Raw genomic sequence first — 21,393 nt, 5'->3', positions numbered from 1 at the left:
CATCGCTTTCTTTCCACATGCCAGCTCGGAAGGAGAAGGTGGCTTATCAACTAATAAGCTCATTTTGAAAGGGATTTGCTTAGTGTCCTGGACACCGGTGCCCCAGATGAGCTTGTGGTTCAGATCAGGATGTTATCATGACAAGGAGAATGTGATATCTGTGTGTGGACAGTGAGATGTTACTGTAACACAGATACACTAATGTGGCAGCTCTCAATGTGGATTTATCAGTAAGGATAGCCCACATGTTCTTGACTTCTTGTCATAGGGGGTAAAGCTATGTCAATAAACCAAACATATAAAGGTGTGTTAACTACAGTGGATAAAAGGTACTGGGGATACACCATGTATTTGCACAATGCTTGTCTGGAATTACCATGTTAGCCTTGAGCGATTTTGAAAACTAAAAAATAATAATGACTTTTATAATTGACCATGTTTGTAACCTGATTTGTTTTCTTTTCGTTACTGACTGTCGTACTTAGTTACCATTGTTCCTCTGTGCACCTCTGTCCCTGTTATCTGTTGGGGGCCAATGTCATGCAACCTCCTCGGATCCCCCCCCCCCCCCCCCCCCCCCCCCCCCCCGCCAGGATAGTCCTGTCCAACTAGCTGTGTGTAATCAGGAAATGATCCCTATCGCTAAGTGAATGATGACATTGTACAATAAAGATAGATAAGCTGGAGGATCTTTATAGACAGATTGTACTCAGTATGAGCTTCAGAGAAATGGCCAGGATGTTTTTCGTTTGCATTGCATGTTACTGAGGGCTTATTAAGCAAGAGGGCTTGCCAATGGGTCTCCTCACTTCCTTTGTGTGTGTGTGTACGTGTGACTGTGTGTGTGTGTGGATGTGCGTGCGTGTGGCTGTGCGTGCGTGTGGCTGTCACTGTGTTTGTGTCTGTGTGTGTATGTGTGGTTCGAGCACATCTAAAAGGGGACTCCTTATCTCTTTTGCTGCAAGCCTGTGAGGTCACAGGTTTCAGAAAGTCCCAATTTGTCAAACTGCCTTCTCATACGTCAGCACTTCTCTGTATGTGTGTGTTTCTTCTGTCCACTGCGCAGCAATGGGAAACCAGTGAGTACAGTGTTTCTCTCAATAAGCTTAACAACGGTGAATGCTGCATGTCAAATAGCTCTTAGGAATGTGGTTATGGTTATATATTTCTATCCAAAAAGCCTGCACAATCCTGTTGCCTCCCGCATATATCGCTGGGCGTCTTGACGTTTCCTGATGAACGCAAACAATCTAATCAAACAGAAAAGCTTGTTCCTCTCTGAACCTTTTCGGGAGCTCTACCTGCATGTACTCCTCTTCAACTTCCCTTTATAACTTCTCCTATCTGCTCCTGTCTGCTCTAATGCAAGTCTCAGGCCCTACTGTTTTTATATGAAAGAATCCTTGCTTGTTTTAAGACACTTATCCCTTGCTCGTTTGGAACTTTTGTCTATTGTCTTTTGTCCCTTTGGAGAGCTCAACTTCAGCTTTTTAAGCCTGAGCTTGAATGGGTTAAGATGTACATTGTATTGTGGGTCTTGGTTAAATCTACAATTGTCTGTGTTCATTGGCCTGTCCTGTTCAACTGAGTTGCAGAAGTATCTCAAGCGTTTTGGAGCAATGCATATGCTGATACTGTATACTGTACCATAGCTGCAGGAAGTAGGGGTGCTGTAGGTGCTGCAGCACCCCCTGATGAATTGAAATAATGTTTTCAAAATTATATAATTACTCCTGTCTGAACACTGACTGAATTTGGGCAGCACACACACCAAATATCAAACAGCTTGTTGCCATGAGGCCATAGAAATATAATCCATAGAACCCAGCTAGCACATAACGTTCTGAGAACCATATGTTTCTTAGAGCTGGGTGAGAGCGTGGTTGTCCTATAGTTATTTTGCATACAACCTTCCCATATAGTTTTCTATAGGTTTCCTCATGGTTCTATTTAAGGTAATGTTCTCAAACTGTTCAGAGAACGTTAGGAAACAACGTTCTTCTATGGGAATTTCAGTACTGCATAACGTTTCCTCATGGTTCTATTTAAAGTCATGTTCTCAGAACGTTCAGAGAACGTTGAGAAACAACGTTCTTCTGTGGGAATTCCAGTACTTCATCATAACGTTTTCTGCAGGTTTCCCCATGGTTCAATTTATAGTCCTGTTCTCAGAACATTAAGAAAACGTTCTATAAAAAACATAAGAAAATATTAGTAACGTTCTTGAATGTTATTTAAAAACATATACATTCCGTTCTCAGCATCAACAAAACTCTCCCTATCCTCTATCTTGTTAAGTGTGTTCAGGTGTGTTGGCCGCACCCACTAATTGGCCACACCTGATTTTAATGAGTGCTAGTTTCCTTTGAAATAGGGTCTGTTTGAATAGACTAAAATTAACAGCTTTGTATGAGTACAAAAAACAAAAACATAGCATGCTAGCTCCATCCTGGTGGCGCAGTGGACTAATTCCATGGATAAAGAGCAGAAGATCATATGTTTGAATCTCACTGACGCCATGCCACAATAAAAAAAGAAATGTGTTTTGCATGATTAATGCCTAAGCAAATTAATTTCCATGTGTTCTATCTGTATTCAAAACAGTTAACCCAAACTAGCTAGCAGTGTTATTAAAAGTCTTATTTAAACATGTTCTCATAATGTTATTTAATTACCTGCAACTAACCTATAATTTCTGTTATCAGAATGTTAATAAAATCTCGCAGGAAAACTTTCAAGGAACCATAGAAAAATTTTCTCAGAACCTCACTGCAAACTAAAAATTAACATTCCCAAAACAAGCAAAATGTTCACTTCTGTTCTCTGAACGTTTAAAAAAACGTTCAGTCTTCAGGAAACTTATGGCTTCGTTCCCAGAACCAATGGGAAACCAAAAACATACGTTCCCACAACTTCCAAGGAACCAAATATGCTAGCTGGGAAGGGTTTTGGAACCTCACCCTCATAATTTGACTGATAAACTCATGGGTATGCTCCAAATGGCTGTCAGTCCTGACTTGAATGGGCACTTTAGTTCTATAGATTCTATTTCTATGGATTCTATTTCTCTTCGCACTGTCAGTGAATAGCTAAAGGCCTTTTGCAAATTTCAAAATACAATCGCAGGAAATACGTTTGTAAAGCAAATGGCGTACTGCTAAAAAGATAACACTAATTTGTCAGTAGAAGCTACCATTTATTTTGTCAACAACTCGGACGAACAGCTATGTTTTCAAAGTAGCTCAGGCTACCTGTATTCATGCCAATGATGAGACCATCACCGGTACGGTGAGAAGCCTAGGCTACCTGTATTCATGCTATCTTCATCATTGGGTGAGTCAGTGCCACTGGAAAGTTGATTTAGTAGCCTACTGTTGCCTATAATATTTATATATTTCCTCCTAATATTGTACAATCTGTGCGTCTCCCTTCTTTTTATTGGCCCTGGGTCAGGTCAAGACCAAGGCCCGGTTTGCCAAAAGCACCTTAAGGTTAAGTTAATCTTAGAACCATTGGATCCTATGGTTCTAACAATGAACTTAGCCTAAGATGCTTTTGGAAAACCGGGCCCAGGACGTTTTTATTTATCTGTTTGACTGTGTCAGAGTAGCCACTCATTTTAGTCATTTGTGTAGTGTTAAAAAATATTCTGATAATGTCTCCTAAATGACGTAGAATTGCCTGAAATGTGTTTATAAAAGGCCACATTTTTCTGGACCCTGCTAAGATTTCTCCCCCAACTCAATACATCTTCCTGAGGCTATGCTGTATACTGTATTGTATAAAACCCATCTATTTTGCCAGTACAGTGGAATAAACATATAATAAATTACATCGACACACTTAGACTTTGACAGTGTTTAAGGAAGAGGTACAGTATAAGAAGACAATACACCCTTTTATAGAAAAATTATAATCCATGCCATTGCCAACTTTAGCAGCTTTGATCTTTCTGAACAACATTGCCCTTGGCCAGGATCTCTTTGCAGTGCACGTGTCAACTAAGGGCCCATAACACCGACACTCAGAGAGCATATAGGCTAGGGCTGCATCAATACTTTCCTCTCTGTTTACTTTCCTTCATCTGCTCTGATCTATAATAACTGGACAGGTTTTAAGCGAATACCCTTGTACATGTCCACCATGTTGCTCTCAGCTATCCCGTCTTCTCAGCTCAGTGCAGACTAGGGAGAGGAGAAGAGGAGAGCAGAGGAAGCCACTAGACTATTGAGATGCTGCACATGCTACCAGACCAGAAATGCCCAAAATACTTCCTGTGTTACTAATGAGAGTAACTGACATGGCTCTCTCTTTCTCTGTCACACATTTGACTAGACTTCCTCTTACTGCTTCCCTAAGCAGATTGCTTTCAATACTGGTCTATGATGTCTACTTCTAATTTCAGTTCCTTTTATTTGTATAACTTTCAGTAACCACGTTTTTTCCATCCACAGTTTTTATGCGAGTAAAGTAATACCATATAAAACAAAATCACGACAGCTATGATGGAAACAGGTAGTTTTGGTATAATTTTATAAATGCCGACAGATCATTTGTTCATTTGACATGGTGGGATCTTTTTGTATTGGTAAAATTAATTATGCAAGAAATGGTAGTGGAAACACCTTCATGCGCAAATATTGATATAATAATCAATCAATCAATCAAATGTATTTATAAAGCCCTTTTTACATCAGCAGATGTCACAAAGTGCTATACAGAAACCCAGCCTAAAACCAGCAAGCAATGCAGACGCAGGCCCCGTGTAGCTCAGTTGGTAGAGCATGGCACTTGCAAAGCCAGGGTTGTGGGTTCGATTCCCACGGGGGAAAGTATGAAAAACAAAAAAACATGTATGCACTCACTAACTGTAAGTCGCTCTGGATAAGAGCGTCTGCTAAATGACTAAAATGTAAAATGTAGAAGCATCATATCGAATAACCATCATATCAAAGTAAACTTGCAGTCACACAATGATATGGTGTGTGGTCCTCCCACTACGACTCGGGAAACCATGCAGTTTATTAGGCTATAGATTAAATAATTAATGATGAATTTACCAGGGTGATGAAAGTGCATGGTGATCTTGATGCTCCTTTCCAATAAATATCGAGGGTCTTATTCTGATGTTTGACAAATACAAATATTCTTGCTCTTATCCATAATAATCTCATCATGTAGACTAGCCTACCCGCACAGCCTACCCACACTGTATCTGCGAGCTGTTGGCTAGAGCACATGTGCCAAGACCAGAGTAGGCACATTTAATATTTAACGCAACAGTTTTTGTGACAAAACTATCGGTAGAGTTAAAAATGCGATGGAAACACTTAACTTTTGATTTTGATTCAGATCATGAAAACGTAAGCGAAAAAGTACATTTTGTGTGCATAACGTCATCACGCACTGACTTTTAGTCCGTTTGATGGAAACACACCACTAGTGGGAAAATGCGCATATTTTCTTTCTGCCAATTGGATGGAAACCTAGCTTGTGGCAGGCAAAATTGCAGTAAAGCAAATATAACATAATATCTGCCGATTAATAACCCTTTAAACCTTATTCAAACCACTTAAATTTACTTCTGTTATAAAACGTCTCAAGTTAAGGGGAATATTGATGTCCTTTAGGCAAGGATGTGATACCTTCCTTACTCTCACATCGTCACTTGAAGAATGACACACAGCTCCTCTGTAATCACTGGTCATGGTCTCACAAGTAACCAATAGAATTAGAGGATTACGTTACCAACATGGAGTTGGAATTTACAGTGAGGGAAAAAAGTTTTTGATCCCCTGCTGATTTTGTACGTTTGCCCACTGACAAAGACATGATCAGTCTATAATTTTAATGGTAGGTTTATTTGAACAGTGAGAGACAGAATAACAACAAACAAATCCAGAAAAACGCATGTCAAAAATTGTATCAATTGATTTGCATTTTAATGAGGGAAATAAGTATTTGACCACTCTGCAAAACATGACTTAGTACTTGGTGGCAAAACCCTTGTTGGCAATCACAGAGGTCAGACGTTTCTTGTAGTTGGCCACCAGGTTTGCACACATCTCAGGAGGGATTTTGTTCCACTCCTCTTTGCAGATCTTCTCCAAGTCATTAAGGTTTCGAGGCTGACGTTTGGCAACTTGAACCTTCAGCTCCCTCCACAGATTTTCTATGGGATGAAGGTCTGGAGACTGGCTAGGCCACTTCTTCTTCTTGAGCCAGTCCTTTGTTGCCTTGGCCGTGTGTTTTGGGTTATTGTCATGCTGGAATACCCATCCACGACCCATTTTCAATGCCCTGGCTGAGGGAAGGAGGTTCTCACCCAAGATTTGACGGTACATGGCCCCGTCCATCGTCCCTTTGATGCGGTGAAGTTGTCCTGTCCCCTTAGCAGAAAAACACCCCCAAAGCATAATGTTTCCACCTCCATGTTTGACGGTGGGGATGGTGTTCTTGGGGTCATAGGCTGCATTCCTCCTCCTCCAAACGCGGCAAGTTGAGTTGATGCCAAAGAGCTCGATTTTAGTCTCATCTGACCACAACACTTTCACCCAGTTCTCCTCTGAATCATTCAGATGTTCATTGGCAAACTTCAGACGGGCCTGTATATGTGCTTTCTTGAGCAGGGGGACCTGGGGGACTGAAGGATTTCAGTCCTTCACGGCGTAGTGTGTTACCAATTGTTTTCTTGGTGACTATGGTCCCAGCTGCCTTGAGATCATTGACAAGATCCTCCCGTGTAGTTCTGGGCTGATTCCTCACCGTTCTCATGATCATTGCAACTCCACAAGGTGAGATCTTGCATGGAGCCCCAGGCCGAGGGAGAGTTATTTTGTGTTTCTTCCATTTGCGAATAATCGCACCAACTGTTGTCACCTTCTCACCAAGCTGCTTGGCGATGGTCTTGTAGCCCATTCCAGCCTTGTGTAGGTCTACAATCTTGTCCCTGACATCCTTGGAGAGCTCTTTGGTCTTGGCCATGGTGGAGAGTTTGGAATCTGATTGATTGATTGCTTCTGTGGACAGGTGTCTTTTATACAGGTAACAAGCTGAGATTAGGAGCACTCCCTTTAAGAGTGTGCTCCTAATCTCAGCTCGTTACCTGTATAAAAGACACCTGGGAGCCAGAAATCTTTCTGATTGAGAGGGGGTCAAATACTACATGCATTTTTCTGGATTTTGTTGTTGTTATTCTGTCTCTCACTGTTCAAATAAACCTACCATTAAAATGATAGACTGATCATTTCTTTGTCAGTGGGCAAACGTACAAAACAGCAGGGGATCAAATACTTTTTTCCCTCACTGTAGGTGACCAGCCATTTCTTAGTGAGACTTTCCTGGCTGTCAGATTGGCCAGAGTTGTGACTAAAGGCTTGGCGCTTATTTGGGCCTATTCCTGTTACACCTCATCACCATCCCTATACCCCTAGGTGTATGTTGATGTGCGCACCTCTATGTGTGTGGGTTCACCACGCATCGACACCACACACCGACACCAATGTGACAGAAGAAAACAGTCTCAGCTGATATTAGCTATTAGCCATGGTGCTATTTGGTTTTGCAGATATCAAAACGCCCCTCTGGGGTTTCCATGGAGACATGCAAGGAGCCAAAGGATGGAAAGGCAGCAAATGGACTTCCGAGGGTGTGTGTGTGTGTGCGCTTATCACTAGCATCATATTGGTGGTGGTCATGGCAAGAAAGAGGAAGACAATACTTTTTTTAAGGGTGTCATGAGGTGGCACTGAAAACACAATGCAAAAGTCACCGTCTGTACCCCATCACATCAACGTGTGTTTAGCACATGCAGTGAGATAACAGCTGTGTTATCTTGCAAGAGCAATCAAATACAGTTCTAAAAACTCCCTCTGCAAAGAGTTAACCACCTGCTTCTTGATGTAACCATATCAGGCTACTGAAATGGCAGAGATACAAACCTAAACAGTGTATTATATCATCCTACATGGCATGCTCAGACTGAGACAGTGCCAACAGAACAGGCTGTAAGCAGGCTGTGGGGTTGCTGGCAGAGGGGTTTATCTGAGAATAGTGGAGTGAGGTCTGATATAAACTGAGCTATTTTAGTCATATAGGCTTGGGCCGGTGGGTTTTGGGATGTGATAACAGTAGCCCAAGTAACATTAGATTAAGTTAACTGAACACAAAATCTGGATTGTATTTAACTTAACATTTTAAGGCAGCAGGGAAACAAACTGTTTTAAGGTGGACTTAACACATTTTCTTTTACAGTGTTTTAGCTAAGTGCTTAATGCACTCTTGGCAATAAATCTGTGGCTAATTTCTTCCATTCGCACAGACCTGGTGGCGTAGCAGGAAATTCAAGTCACTGGCAACTACAAGGTTGTGAGCTCAAATCCCAAATGAGGTTGAGTCCCAAGTGTGCTCACACTGAAGAATTGTACAAAAAATTACTTTGGACTAAAAGTATCACGTTCACTCAACAAGTCATTATATTAAAATGTGTCAGGTTCACTTACTTTACTAAGTTGAAGTAACTTTAGATTAAGTTAACTAAACATGAAATTCAGATTGGACTTGACCTACCATTTTAAGGTAGCAACAAACTTTTTAAAGTTGACTCAACAAATATTGTTTTTACAGTGCACTTGCAGCTTGGAGAAATATTCTGTCTGTGAGGTCTAATTATAAGTAACACAGAAATTGTATAATGTTTGACCTGGTTGTGGTTGTTTTATTGGTTGAATCATAACTACATCTACTGTCCACAGTGTTTCGGTTTAAAAGTGCATTGCTATGGACCTGTAAAACTAGTCTGTTACTTCTCTTTGGGGTTCAGACTGGTAATGAATAGCAACACGAGATGTTGAAGGGAAGCTTAAATTGTGTTGATTCAGGATTATATGAGGGAAAGGAAGAACAGGACTGACAACACTTGTCACCTGAAGCAGTTTGTAGAAGTTTGTCTGTTCTGTGTGAAATTGTAATGGTTTTAAGTGTCTGACTCACTTTATCAAACTTAGTTTCCAGGTAAGTCTAACACAATTGTGTCAAACAAAAGATGTCCAAAAGATGTCCAGTCCAGTGACTTTGTCAGTCATCCCTTATCTCTTTGTCTTTAAAACCTTTTCAGTGTGACCCTGTAAAACAACACATTTTACTGCACCTATCCAGTGTATGTGACAATAAAACATTTTAAATGTTTATTATCTATCTTATCCTCAAACACAAAGAACCCTTATTGTTTCAATTACAACTCATACCTAGACAAATATTTGTGTATGCAACTATCCAGAAAGAGTGTGTCTTGTCTTAACAGTTTTTTCCTGTGGTTTAAACAATGAGTGATTACGTTTATCTTCTCTTCTCCAGTATTGTAGCCGACCGCCAGAAAAGAAAGATGCCTTTGGGTGACGATGGACATTCCTGGAAGAAGAAAACATCAGATGTGAAGGAAAACTATGACTTCAAGGAGATCCTGGGGACGTAAGTGCTGAAATCATAAATGATTTTGTTGTTGAGGATATGGTTCAAGAGTGTCTGAGCCTTTTACTATCTCTCTGCTCGTAATAAGAACACCCTGAAGAGTTCAGCAGTGTTTTTCAGATGGAGGCTACAGAACTATAACTACAGAGGGACATTTGCAAGTGTTTCCTGTACCTGTACTTATTGAATTTGCATGTTTGACATGGACTGACTTGACTTCCTCTTTAGGTAAATGGTCTTGTTTAATGCAGGCCACAGTGGACAGTGTGTGGGTAGAAAGTGGCTGTTAGAGTCTAAGTCGGAGAGATTGGGGGATATCCTCTTCGCTTAAAGCCCTTTGGCTCTGAATGCAGTGAACTCAGATCAGGAATCTAGCTTGTTGACATGCCCATGGTTGGTCATTATTAATGCTGAGGTCTACTAGCCTATTGGGAAAATTGCCCATGGTTTTAGATTACATTGTTTATGTGTGAGTGTGTGCACAGGCATCCGTGCATTCGTGTGCGTGCATACATGCGTACGTCCGTGCGTGGGTGGGTGTGTACGTGTGTGCGTGCACATGTGTGGGAATGTGTGTGTGTATTTTTGTCTGTCTAGGCTCTCATGTCTCTTTTGTACGAGTCTTCTGGTCCAGTTGATTGTCACGCCCTGGCTCTGGGGACTTTTATATGTTGAGCCAGGGTGTTAGTTTCTATGTGTTAGTTTCTGGGTGTTAGGTTCTATGTTTGGTTTTCTATGTTCTTGTTCTAGTTTGTGTTTCTATGTTGGCCGGGGTGGTTCCCAATTAGAGACAGCTGTGGCTCGTTGTCTCTGATTGGGAACCATACTTAGGCAGCCTGTTGTGCACTTGTCTTTTGTGGGATCTTGTTCCGGAGAGGTTTGTGTTTGTTAACCTTTGGGCTTCACGTATCGTTTGTTGTTTTGTTATTGTTATATAAGTACTCAATAAAAGATGTACGCATTTCACGCTGCGCCTTGGTCCACTCATTACGACGATCGTGACAGAAGATCCCACCATAACAGGACCAAGCAGCGTGTCCAGGAGCAGACAGCCTGGACTTGGGAGGAGATCTTGGACGGGCAGGGATCCTGGACTTGGGAGGAAATCCAGGCCGGAATGGATCGCTGTCCGTGGGAGGAGACGGTGGAGGCGCGCCATAGAGAGGAGCAGCGGCGCCAACCGTGCCGACGTCGGACACGCAAGAGGCAACCCCAATACATAATTTGGGGGGGCACACGGCATGGACGACGGGGCTGCTGGAGGCAGCTACAGGGCGAGTTTGTGGATTAGGAGAGGAGGCCACCGGGTTTGGGGGGCTGGAAGGGAGGTTGGCGGAGCCTAGAGGTAGAGCAGAGCCAACTCCCCGTACTCAGGCTAGGCAGCGTGAGACTGGGCAGGTTCCGAGGTATGCGGAGCTGTGTACTGTGCCGCGAGTGGTCCGGCACAGTCCTGTACGTCCTGTGCTAGCACCACGCACGTGTCGTGCTAAGGTGGGCATGCAGCCAGGACGGAGTGTGCCGGCTCAACGCTCGTGGCCTCCAGTACCCCTCCTCGGTCCCGGATATCCTGCGCCAGTGCCACGTGCTGTAGTGCCAGTACGAGTACACAGCCCTGTACGTCCTGTGCTGATGCCTCACACAGAGTGTGTAAAAATAGGGATTCAGCCAGGACGGGTTGTGTCAGCTCTTCGCTCCAGACCTCCAGTCCGTCTCCACAGCCCGGTCCGGCCTGTTCCTGTAACCCGCACCAAGCCTGTGGTGCGCGTCGCCAGCCCGGCCCGGCCTGTTCCTGCTCCCCGCACCAAGCCTGTGGTGTGCGTCGCCAGCCCGGCCCGGCCTGTTCCTGCCCCTCGCACCAAGCCTGTGGTGCGCGTCGCCAGCCCGGCCGGCCTGTTCCTGCCCCTCGCACCAAGCCTGTGGTGCGCGTCACCAGCCCGGCCCGGCCTGTTCCTGCCCCTCGCACCAAGCCTGTGGTGCGCGTCGCCAGCCCGGCCCGGCCTGTTCCTGCTCCCCGCACCAAGCCTGTGGTGCGCGTCACCAGCCCGGCCCGGCCTGTTCCTGCCCCTCGCACCAAGCCTGTGGTGCGCGTCGCCAGCCCGGCCCGGCCTGTTCCTGCTCCCCGCACCAAGCCTGTGGTGCGCGTCGCCAGCCCGGCCCGGCCTGTTCCTGCCCCTCGCACCAAGCCTGTGGTGCGCGTCGCCAGCCCGGCCCGGCCTGTTCCTGCTCCCCGCACCAAGCCTGTAGTGCGCGTCGCCAGCCCGGTCCGGCCCGTTCCTGCTCCCCGCACCAAGCCAGTGGTGCGCGTCGTCAGCCCGGTCCGGCCCGTTCCTGCTCCCCGCACCAAGCCAGTGGTGCGCGTCGTCAGCCCGGTCCGGCCCATTCCTGCTCCCCGCACCAAGCCTGTGGTGCGTGTCGTCAGTCCGGCACAGCCCGTGCCTGTTTCACCGGTGCCTGGTCAGGTACCGGTCAGCTGCTCCACACCGGAGCCTAAGCAATCCGCTCCACCGATGTCCAGTCCAGCTCCAGCCAGCGGGGCCAGACCAGACCAGGGGGGCACACGGCATGGACGACGGGGCTGCTGGAGGCAGCTACAGGGCAAGTTTGTGGATAAGGAGAGGAGGCCACCGGGTTTGGGGGGCTGGAAGGGAGGTTGGCGGAGCCTAGAGGTAGAGCAGAGCCAACTCCCCGTACTCAGGCTAGGCAGCGTGAGACTGGGCAGGTTCCGAGGTATGCGGAGCTGTGTACTGTGCCGCGAGTGGTCCGGCATAGTCCTGTACGTCCTATGCTAGCACCACGCACGTGTCGTGCTAAGGTGGGCATGCAGCCAGGACGGAGTGTGCCGGCTCAACGCTCGTGGCCTCCAGTACCCCTCCTCGGTCCCGGATATCCTGCGCCAGTGCCACGTGCTGTAGTGCCAGTACGAGTACACAGCCCTGTACGTCCTGTGCTGATGCCTCACACAGAGTGTGTAAAAATAGGCATTCAGCCAGGACGGGTTGTGTCAGCTCTTCGCTCCAGACCTCCAGTCCGTCTCCACAGCCCGGTCCGGCCTGTTCCTGTTCCCCGCACCAAGCCTGTGGTGCGCGTCGCCAGCCCGGCCCGGCCTGTTCCTGCTCCCCGCACCAAGCCTGTGGTGCGCGTCGCCAGCCCGGCCCGGCCTGTTCCTGCCCCTCGCACCAAGCCTGTGGTGCGCGTCGCCAGCCCGGCCCGGCCTGTTCCTGCCCCTCGCACCAAGCCTGTGGTGCGCGTCGCCAGCCCGACCCGGCCTGTTCCTGCTCCCCGCACCAAGCCTGTGGTGCGCGTCGCCAGTCCGGTCCGGCCCGTTCCTGCTCCCCGCACCAAGCCAGTGGTGCGCGTCGTCAGCCCGGTCCGGCCCGTTCCTGCTCCCCGCACCAAGCCAGTGGTGCGCGTCGCCAGCCCGGCCCGGCCTGTTCCTGCCCCTCGCACCAAGCCTGTGGTGCGCGTCGCCAGCCCGACCCGGCCTGTTCCTGCTCCCCGCACCAAGCCTGTGGTGCGCGTCGCCAGCCCGACCCGGCCTGTTCCTGCTCCCCGCACCAAGCCTGTGGTGCGCGTCGCCAGTCCGGTCCGGCCCGTTCCTGCTCCCCGCACCAAGCCTGTGGTGCGCGTCGTCAGTCCGGCACAGCCCGTGTCTGTTTCACCGGTGCCTGGTCAGGTACCGGTCAGCTGCTCCACACCGGAGCCTAAGCAATCCGCTCCACCGATGTCCAGCTCCAGCCAGCGGGACCAGACCAGGGGCACTACGGGGGGTTAGTTAGAGGGTGGTGGTCACGCCCGGAGCCGGATCCGCCTCTGAGGCGGAATGCCCACCCGGCCCCTCCCCTGTTGGGTTTAGTTGGCGCGGTCGCAGTCCGCGCCTTTGGGGGGGGGGGGGGGGGGGGGGGGGGGGTACTGTCACGCCCTGGCTCTGGGGACTTTTATATGTTGAGCCAGGGTGTTAGTTTCTACATTTTGTTTTGTTATTGTTATATAAGTACTCAATAAAAGATGTACGCATTTCACGCTGCGCCTTGGTCCACTCATTACGACGATCGTGACATTGATAATGTATTGTGATGTACATTTTTATGTTTGTGCTTTTCTAATAACCAATTTCTGTGTTCTGTTTGTGCTTTTCTATAAACCAATTTCTGTGACTGATTGAACAAATCCTCACTATCAGTATATGCAATTTGGCAGTACGCCCAGAACCTTGTTTAGAGAAAGGGATATCTCAGTTTCAAGGTCTCAGCTTAGAGAGAAGAAGCCTCGTGGGGTATTGGTCTGTCACTTGCATGGCCCAGAATGATGAATAAGCTAAATCATGCAAATATAACTTGTCAGTATATAAGGGAACTAACGGGACTGACCCGTTAGAGCTCCTGACAGATGTTCACTATGGTGCATCAAGTTTGTTGGAACCTCTCCAGTGCGCTGATAATAAACAATTATTCATTTAATATTGACTTCGAGTGTCCCTGTGTAGTATTTCCACAGCAGTTTTCTAACAGCAGCTCACGGGTATATATGCTGTATAATAGAACATGCCTTGCTCCGAGCAGTGCTTTAATGCGTCACACATCTTTTCACTGAATTATAATGGCCCGGGGTGATTTTACACTTTTTAAATTTAGCTTTTTATGCAGTTTCCAGAGTGCGTTGTGTTTCATGTCTTTATGCGATTTTAGTGGAAATGACGTCAATGGTGTGCTAGATATTCTGGGCCACATCAAGTATGAAAGTGCAAGCTAAAATATCTTGACAGAGATGTAACATTTTTACAGAGCTGACATCAGCTGTTCTATTTTGACATACAGTGCCTTCAGAAAGTATTCACAGCCCTTGACTTTTTCCACATTTAGTTGTGTTACGTCCTGAATTTAAAATTGATTAAATTGAGATTTTGTGTCACTGGCCTACATATAATACCCCATAATTTCAAAGTGGGATTATGTTTTTAGAAATTAATACAAAATGAAAAGTTAACATTTCTTGAGTCAATAAGTATTCAAATCAGTTCAGGAGTAAAAATGTGCTTAACAAGTCACATAATAACTATGTGTGCAATGATAGTGTTTAACATGATTTTTGAATGACTACCTTATCTCTGTACCCCACACATACAATTATCTGTAAGTTGTCTCAGTCAAGCAATGAATTTCAAATACAGATTCAACCACAAAGACCAGGGAGGTTTTCCAATGCCTCGCAATGAAGGGCAGACATTGAATAGCCCTTTGAACATGGTGAAGTTATTCATTACACTTTGGATGGTGCATCAATACACCCAGTCACTACAAAGATGCAGGCCTCCCTCCTAACTCAGTTGCTGGAGAGGAAGGAAACCACTCAGGGATTTCACCATGAGGCCAATGGTGACTTTAAAACAGTTAAAGAGTTTAATGGCTGTGATAGGAGAAAACTGAGGATGGATCAACAACATTGTAGTTACTCCACAATACTAACCTAAATGAAAAGAAGGGAGCCTGTACAGAATAAAAATATTCCAAAACATGCATTCTGTTTGCAATAAGGCATTAAAGTATAACTGCAAAGAAATGTGGCAAAGAAATTAACTTTATGTCCTGAATACAAAGCGTTATGTTTGGGGCAAATTAAACACAACACGTAACTGAGTGCCGCTCTTCATATTTTCAAGCTTGGTGGTGGCTGCATCATGTTATGGGTATGCTTGTCGTCGGCAAGGACTTGGGAGTTTTTCTCTGATAAATCAAAACGGAATAGAGCTAAGCACAGGCAAAATCCTAGAGGAAAACCTGGTTCATTCTGCTTTCCAACAGATAAATTCACCTTTCAGCAGGACAATAACCTAAAACACAAGGCCAAATATACACTGGAGTTGCTTACCAAGACAACATTGAATGTTCCTGAGTGGCCTAGTAACAGTTTTGGCTTAAATTGGCTTGGAAATCTATGGCAAGACTTGAAAATGGCTGTCTAGCAATGATCAACAACCAACTTGACAGAGCTTGAAGAATAAAAAATAAAAATAATAATAATAATAATAATATGCCACTTAGCAGACACTTTTATCCAAAGCGACTTACAGTCACGCGTGCATACATTTTTGTGTATGGGTGGTCCCGGGGATCGAACCCACTACCCTGGCATTACAAGCGCCGTGCTCTACCAGCTGAGCTACAGAGGACCACCATACTGTACAATCTAGGTGTGCAAAGCTCTTACAGATTTACCCAGAAAGACTCACAGCTGTAATCGCTGCCAAAGGTGATTCTAACATGTATTGACCCAGGGGTGTGAATACTATTTTCAATAAATTAGCAAAAATGTCAAAAAACATATTTTCACTTTGTCATTATGGGGTATTGTGTGTAGAAGAAAAAAACATTTAATCAATTTTGAATTCAGGCTGTAACAAAAAAAGATGGAATAAGTCAAGGGGTATGAATACTTTCTGAAGGCACTATAGTCCCTGGTGGATGAGAACATTCATCCTAATAATAATAGTAATAATAATACAAAAATATAATATACAGTTGAAGTCGGAAGTTTACATACACCTTAGCCAAATACATTTAAACTCAGTTTTTCACAATTCATGACATTTAATCCTAGTAAAAAGTCCCTCTCTTAGGTCAGTTAGGATCACCACTTTATTTTAAGAATGTGAAATGTCAGAATAATAGTAGAGAATTATTTATTTCAGCTTTTATTTCTTTCATCACATTCCCAGTGGGTCAGAAGTTTACATACACTCGATTAGTATTTGGTAGCATTGCCTTTAAATTGTTTAACTTGGGTCAAACGTTTCGGGTAGCCTTCCACAAGCTTCCCACAATAAGTTGGGTGAATTTTGGCCCATTCCTCCTGACAGAGCTGGTGTAACTGTGTCAGGTTTGTAGGCCTCCTTGCTCACACACACTTTTTCAGTTCTGCCCACAAATGTTCTATAGGATTGAGGTCAGGGCTTTGTAATGGCCACTCCAATACCTTGACTTTGTTGTCCTTAAGCCATTTTGCCACAACTTTGGAAGTATGCTTGGGGTCATTGTCCATTTGGAAGACCCATTTGCGATCAAGCTTTAACTTCCTGACTGATGTCTTGAGCTGTTGCTTCAATATATCCACATAATTTTCCTTCCTCATGATGCCATCTATTTTGTGAAGTGCACCAGTCCCTCCTGCAGCAATGCACCCCCATAGCATGATGCTGCCACCCCCGTACTTCACGGTTGGGATGGTGTTCCTCGGCTTGCAAGTGACCCCCTTTTTCCTCCAAACATAACGATGGTCATTATGGCCAAACAGTTCTATTTTTGTTTAATCAGACCAGAGGACATTTCTCCAAAAAGTACGATCTTTGTCCCCATGTGCAGTTGCAAACCGTAGTCTGGCTTTTTTATGGCTGTTTTGGAGCAGTGACTTCTTCCTTGCTGAGCGGACATTCAGGTTATGTCGATATAAGACTCGTTTTACTGTGGATATAGATACTTTTGTACCTGTTTCCTCCAGCATCTTCACAAGGTCCTTTGCTGTTGTTCTGGGATTGATTTGCACTTTTCACACCAAAGTACGTTTATCTCTAGGAGACAGAACGCGTCTCCTTCCTGAGCGGTATGACGGCTGCGTGGTCCCATGGTGTTTATACTTGCATACTATTGTTTGTACAGATGAACGTGGTATCTTCAGGCATTTGGAAATTGCTCCCAAGGATGAACCAGACTTGTGGAGGTCTACAATTTTTTTTTCTGAGGTCTTGGCTGATTTATTTTGATTTTCCCATGATGTCAAGCAAAGTGGAACTGAGTTTGAAGGTAGGCCTTGAAATACATCCACAGGTACACCTCCAATTGACTCAAATTATGTCAATTAGCCTATCAGAAGCTTCTAAAGCCATGACATCATTTTCTGGAATTTTCCAAGCAGTTTAAAGGCACAGTCAACATAGTGTATGTAAACTTCTGACCCACTGGAATTGTGATACAGTGAATTATAAGTGAAATAATCTGTCTGTAAACAATTGTTGGAAAAATTACTTGTGTTATGCACAAAGTAGATGTCCTAACTGACTTGCCAAAACTATAGTTTGTTAACAAGAAATTTGTGGAGTGGTTGAAAAACAAGTTTTAATGACTCCAACCTAAGTGTATATAAACTTCCGACTTCAACTGTAAATATAATTATTTCATTTATTTGTATTTATTTATTTTTTATTCTTCAGTGATGTTTGTTGCCTGCTCAGTGTGTCGATGTGTGCGCTGACCCCTGACCCAGGAAGCAGTTAACAGAGGGGCTCTGGTGCCCTTTCCCTGACAGCATGGGAGAGAGAGACAGCAACCAGAAGTTACAGGAGAGACAATCTATATCCATGCAGGAGCCAGTTCTAGTGAGGAACTTTACATTAAGAAGGCATTGCAGTACAGTGTCAAGTGAGATAAAATTATAAATATTATATCCATATCTTTGTTTAGCTCAGGTCATTGGTAAAGAGTATTGAGAGGTTGAGAGAGACTAAATGTCTAGCATATACAAGAAACAAACAGAGAGAAGAGCCAGGAGTTTGCATGAGATACATGCAAGGGGCCAGCTGTAGCTCCATCAGGGCCGTGCCTGTGTCAGTGCCAGTTGTAGCTGTGTTTAGGTTCGAGGGGGTCTGCCTTCTACACTAAAGCGTTGACTAATCCAGTCGACAGGGCCTTTCAACAGGGTCTACTCTCTTCATTTAGCCCTGAGCAGTGGATAGGTGGCTCTGTTCCCCCCCACAATACCAATGATGAGAATATTGTTCCCAGTGTGCTTGTGTGTGTGTGTGTGTGTGTGTATCTGATGTAAGGAGGGTTTTTTGACCTGTAATGTTTTTAAAAAATCGAATTGACATAAATGAGTGGCTAACAGATACACACTCTAATGGTCAGAATCCGCTGGTTATTTATTTTGCATTTAGGTCAGGTGATTTCACGCTCAATTCCCCAGTAATGGCTTTGTAAGGAACTCTATTGTGATGCTCTTTGGTTCTCAGGTATTTGTCTCTGGCCTAGCCTGTCTTCAGACTGCTGACTACTCTGTGTTCTGATCTCTTCTTTGTGCCTAGATAATGGAATCAGGCTAAACCTATTATCCAGAGGAGGCGTTTAAAAGGTTTTTGTGTACCAAACAGTGCTATTCTCTCATCACCTATCCCAGAAGCCCTTAGGAATGCTCTCAAACTAACGCCTGTCTCCATGTGTCACCATGAATTTGAAGTACATTTACCTGGGATTATGTTGTCTCTATGCTGCTTGTCTCTTTAAATTTTTTACAATTCCTTTACATTCATAGTTTCTGTCAGTTCTGGCTTGAGCCTACTCTAGTTTGTGCGAAGAGTTTCATACTTTTAGTGAATCACAAGGAAACAAGGAGGTTATTAATTATTATGTAATAAAAATATATATATCTTTGCCATGCAGTTTCTATATAAATACCAGGTAAATGTATGTCAAATAAAGTATGTGTGCTCTTGTCTGGTGATAACAACTAATAACAACTAATAACAACAAGATAACTAATGTAAAACATACTGTGTCCATACTACGTATATAGGTTATAGGTTAAGAACTTTTGTGAAAGAGCACAGTTTGAAAGATATGGCATATAGAAGCAAACCGGATGGACATCATGAAAATGATTGGAGAGTTTGAGGGTAGAGGATGTTCAGGAGTAAAAACAAACAAAATATAACTATTGTAAAATTGACTGTGTCCATAAAATGTATATATAGTATGTATAAGCTGGAAGTAGAGGCTTAAGCGTTGTTGTTCACTAGTTTATTCCAATTAGGGGAGGGTGGTAGGGTTAGAAAGTAATAAAGGAAAATATATTTAAAAAAAGGATATGTGTATATATATATGTATTTATATGTATGTATGTATGTATGTATGTATGTATGTATGTATGTATGTATGTATGTATGTATGTATGTATGTATGTATGTATGTATGTATGTATATATATATATATATATATATATATATATATATATATATATATATATATATATATATATATATATACACACAGTGGGGAGAACAAGTATTTGATACACTGCCGATTTTGCAGGTTTTCCTACTTACAAAGCATGTAGAGGTCTGTCATTTTTATCATAGGTACACTTCAACTGTGAGAGACGGAATCCAGAAAATCACATTGTATGATTTTTAAGTAATTAATTTGCATTTTATTGCATGACATAAGTATTTGATACATTATAAAAGCAGAACTTAATATTTGGTACAGAAACCTTTGTTTGCAATTACAGAGATCATATGTTTCCTGTAGGTCTTGACCAGGTTTGCAGACACTGCAGCAGGGATTTTGGCCCACTCCTCCATACAGACCTTCTCCAGGTCCTTCAGGTTTAGGGGCTGTCGCTTGGCAATACGGACTTTCAACTCCCTCCAAAGATTTTCTATTGGGTTCAGGTCTGGAGACTGGCTAGGCCACTCCAGGACCTTGAGATGCTTCTTACGGAGCCACTCCTTAGTTGCCCTGGCTGTGTGTTTCGGGTCGTTGTCATGCTGGAAGACCCAGCCACGTCCCATCTTCAATGCTCTTACTGAGGGAAGGAGGTTGTTGGCCAAGATCTCGCGATACATGGCCCATTCCATCCTCCCCTCAATACGGTGCAGTCGTCCTGTCCCCTCTGCAGAAAAGCATCCCCAAAGAATGATGTTTCCACCTCCATGCTTCACGGTTGGGATGGTGTTCTTGGGGTTGTACTCATCCTTCTTCTTCCTCCAAACACGGCGAGTGGAGTTTAGTCCAAAAAGCTATATTTTTGTCTCATCAGAGCACATGACCTTCTCCCATTCCTCCTCTGGATCATCCAGATGGTCTTTGGCAAACTTCAGACGGGCCTGGACATGCGCTGGCTTGAGCAGGGGGACCTTGCGTGCGCTGCAGGATTTTAATTAACTAATTAACTTATTCTCTGGAGCAGAGGTAACTCTGGGTCTTCCATTCCTGTGGTGGTCCTCATGAGAGCCAGTTTCATCATAGCGCTTGATGGTTTTTGCGACTGCACTTGAAGAAATTTGAAAAGTTATTGAAATGTTCCATATTGACTGACCTTCATGTCTTAAAGTAATGATGGACTGTCGTTTCTCTTTGCTTATTTGAGCTGTTCTTGCCATAATATGGACTTGGTCTTTTACCAAATAGTGCTCTCTACCTTGTCACAACACAACTGATTGGCTCAAACTTATTAAGAAGGAAATACATTTCACAAAATAGCTTTTAAGAAGACATACCTGTTAATTGAAATGCATTCCAGGTGACTACCTCATGAAGCTGGTTGAGAGAATGCCAAGAGTGTGTAAAGCTGTCAAGGCAAAGGGTGGCTATTTGTTTAACACTGTTTTGGTTACTACATGATTCCATATGTGTTATTTCATAGTTTTTATGTCTTCACTATTATTCTATAATGTCAAAAATAGTACAAATAAAGAAAAACCCTTGAATGAGTAAGTGTGTCCAAACTTTTGACTGGTAGTGTATATATTTGCAAAATATATATATGGGGGATTGGAAGTGATGCAGACAATTACATTGATAGAAGTTACAATCTATCTGCAATATTAAAGCTGATCTACCCCCTAGAAAAAATAAAATAAATAAAGAAATACAATAAAAACACTTAGCGATTAACTTTATCAATGAAACAGAATGTTTATCTAAGCTGCGCTTACATTAGACACAAATACATCATATGAAGTGCCCATTAAGTACACACATGGATTATTGTTAGTGAGGATTTAAATATCATCCTTAACACACTTTACATACTGATACCTTGTGTTCCCCAGGGTCCTGTGTTGGTGCATGTATAAGCCAGTCTGTATTTGATTGTGATAAACCTACAGCAGTGCTTGTCTCATTCCTATCATCGTGATGTTTGTCAAACATTTTGGG

At 43.9% G+C, this 21,393-nt stretch overlaps 1 protein-coding gene across 1 annotated transcript in view; it reads left to right on the top strand.

The window, feature by feature from the left end:
* The window catches only part of LOC311138732 (calcium/calmodulin-dependent protein kinase type 1-like), a 65,566-nt gene that overhangs the window by 847 nt on the left and 43,326 nt on the right, over positions 1-21,393 (top strand). The window contains exon 2 of the mRNA XM_084173533.1: positions 9,355-9,468. Coding sequence (XP_084029659.1) covers positions 9,383-9,468 — 86 coding nt within the window. The 5' untranslated portion in view covers positions 9,355-9,382. The remainder of the gene's footprint in view (positions 1-9,354; positions 9,469-21,393) is intronic.

The sequence above is a fragment of the Coregonus lavaretus genome, assembly GCF_964263955.1.
Source record: "Coregonus lavaretus genome assembly, chromosome: 12".
Taxonomy (NCBI): domain Eukaryota; kingdom Metazoa; phylum Chordata; class Actinopteri; order Salmoniformes; family Salmonidae; genus Coregonus; species Coregonus lavaretus.
The sequence above is the reverse complement of the archived record's forward strand: the minus strand, read 5'-3'. Positions and strand labels throughout refer to the sequence as shown.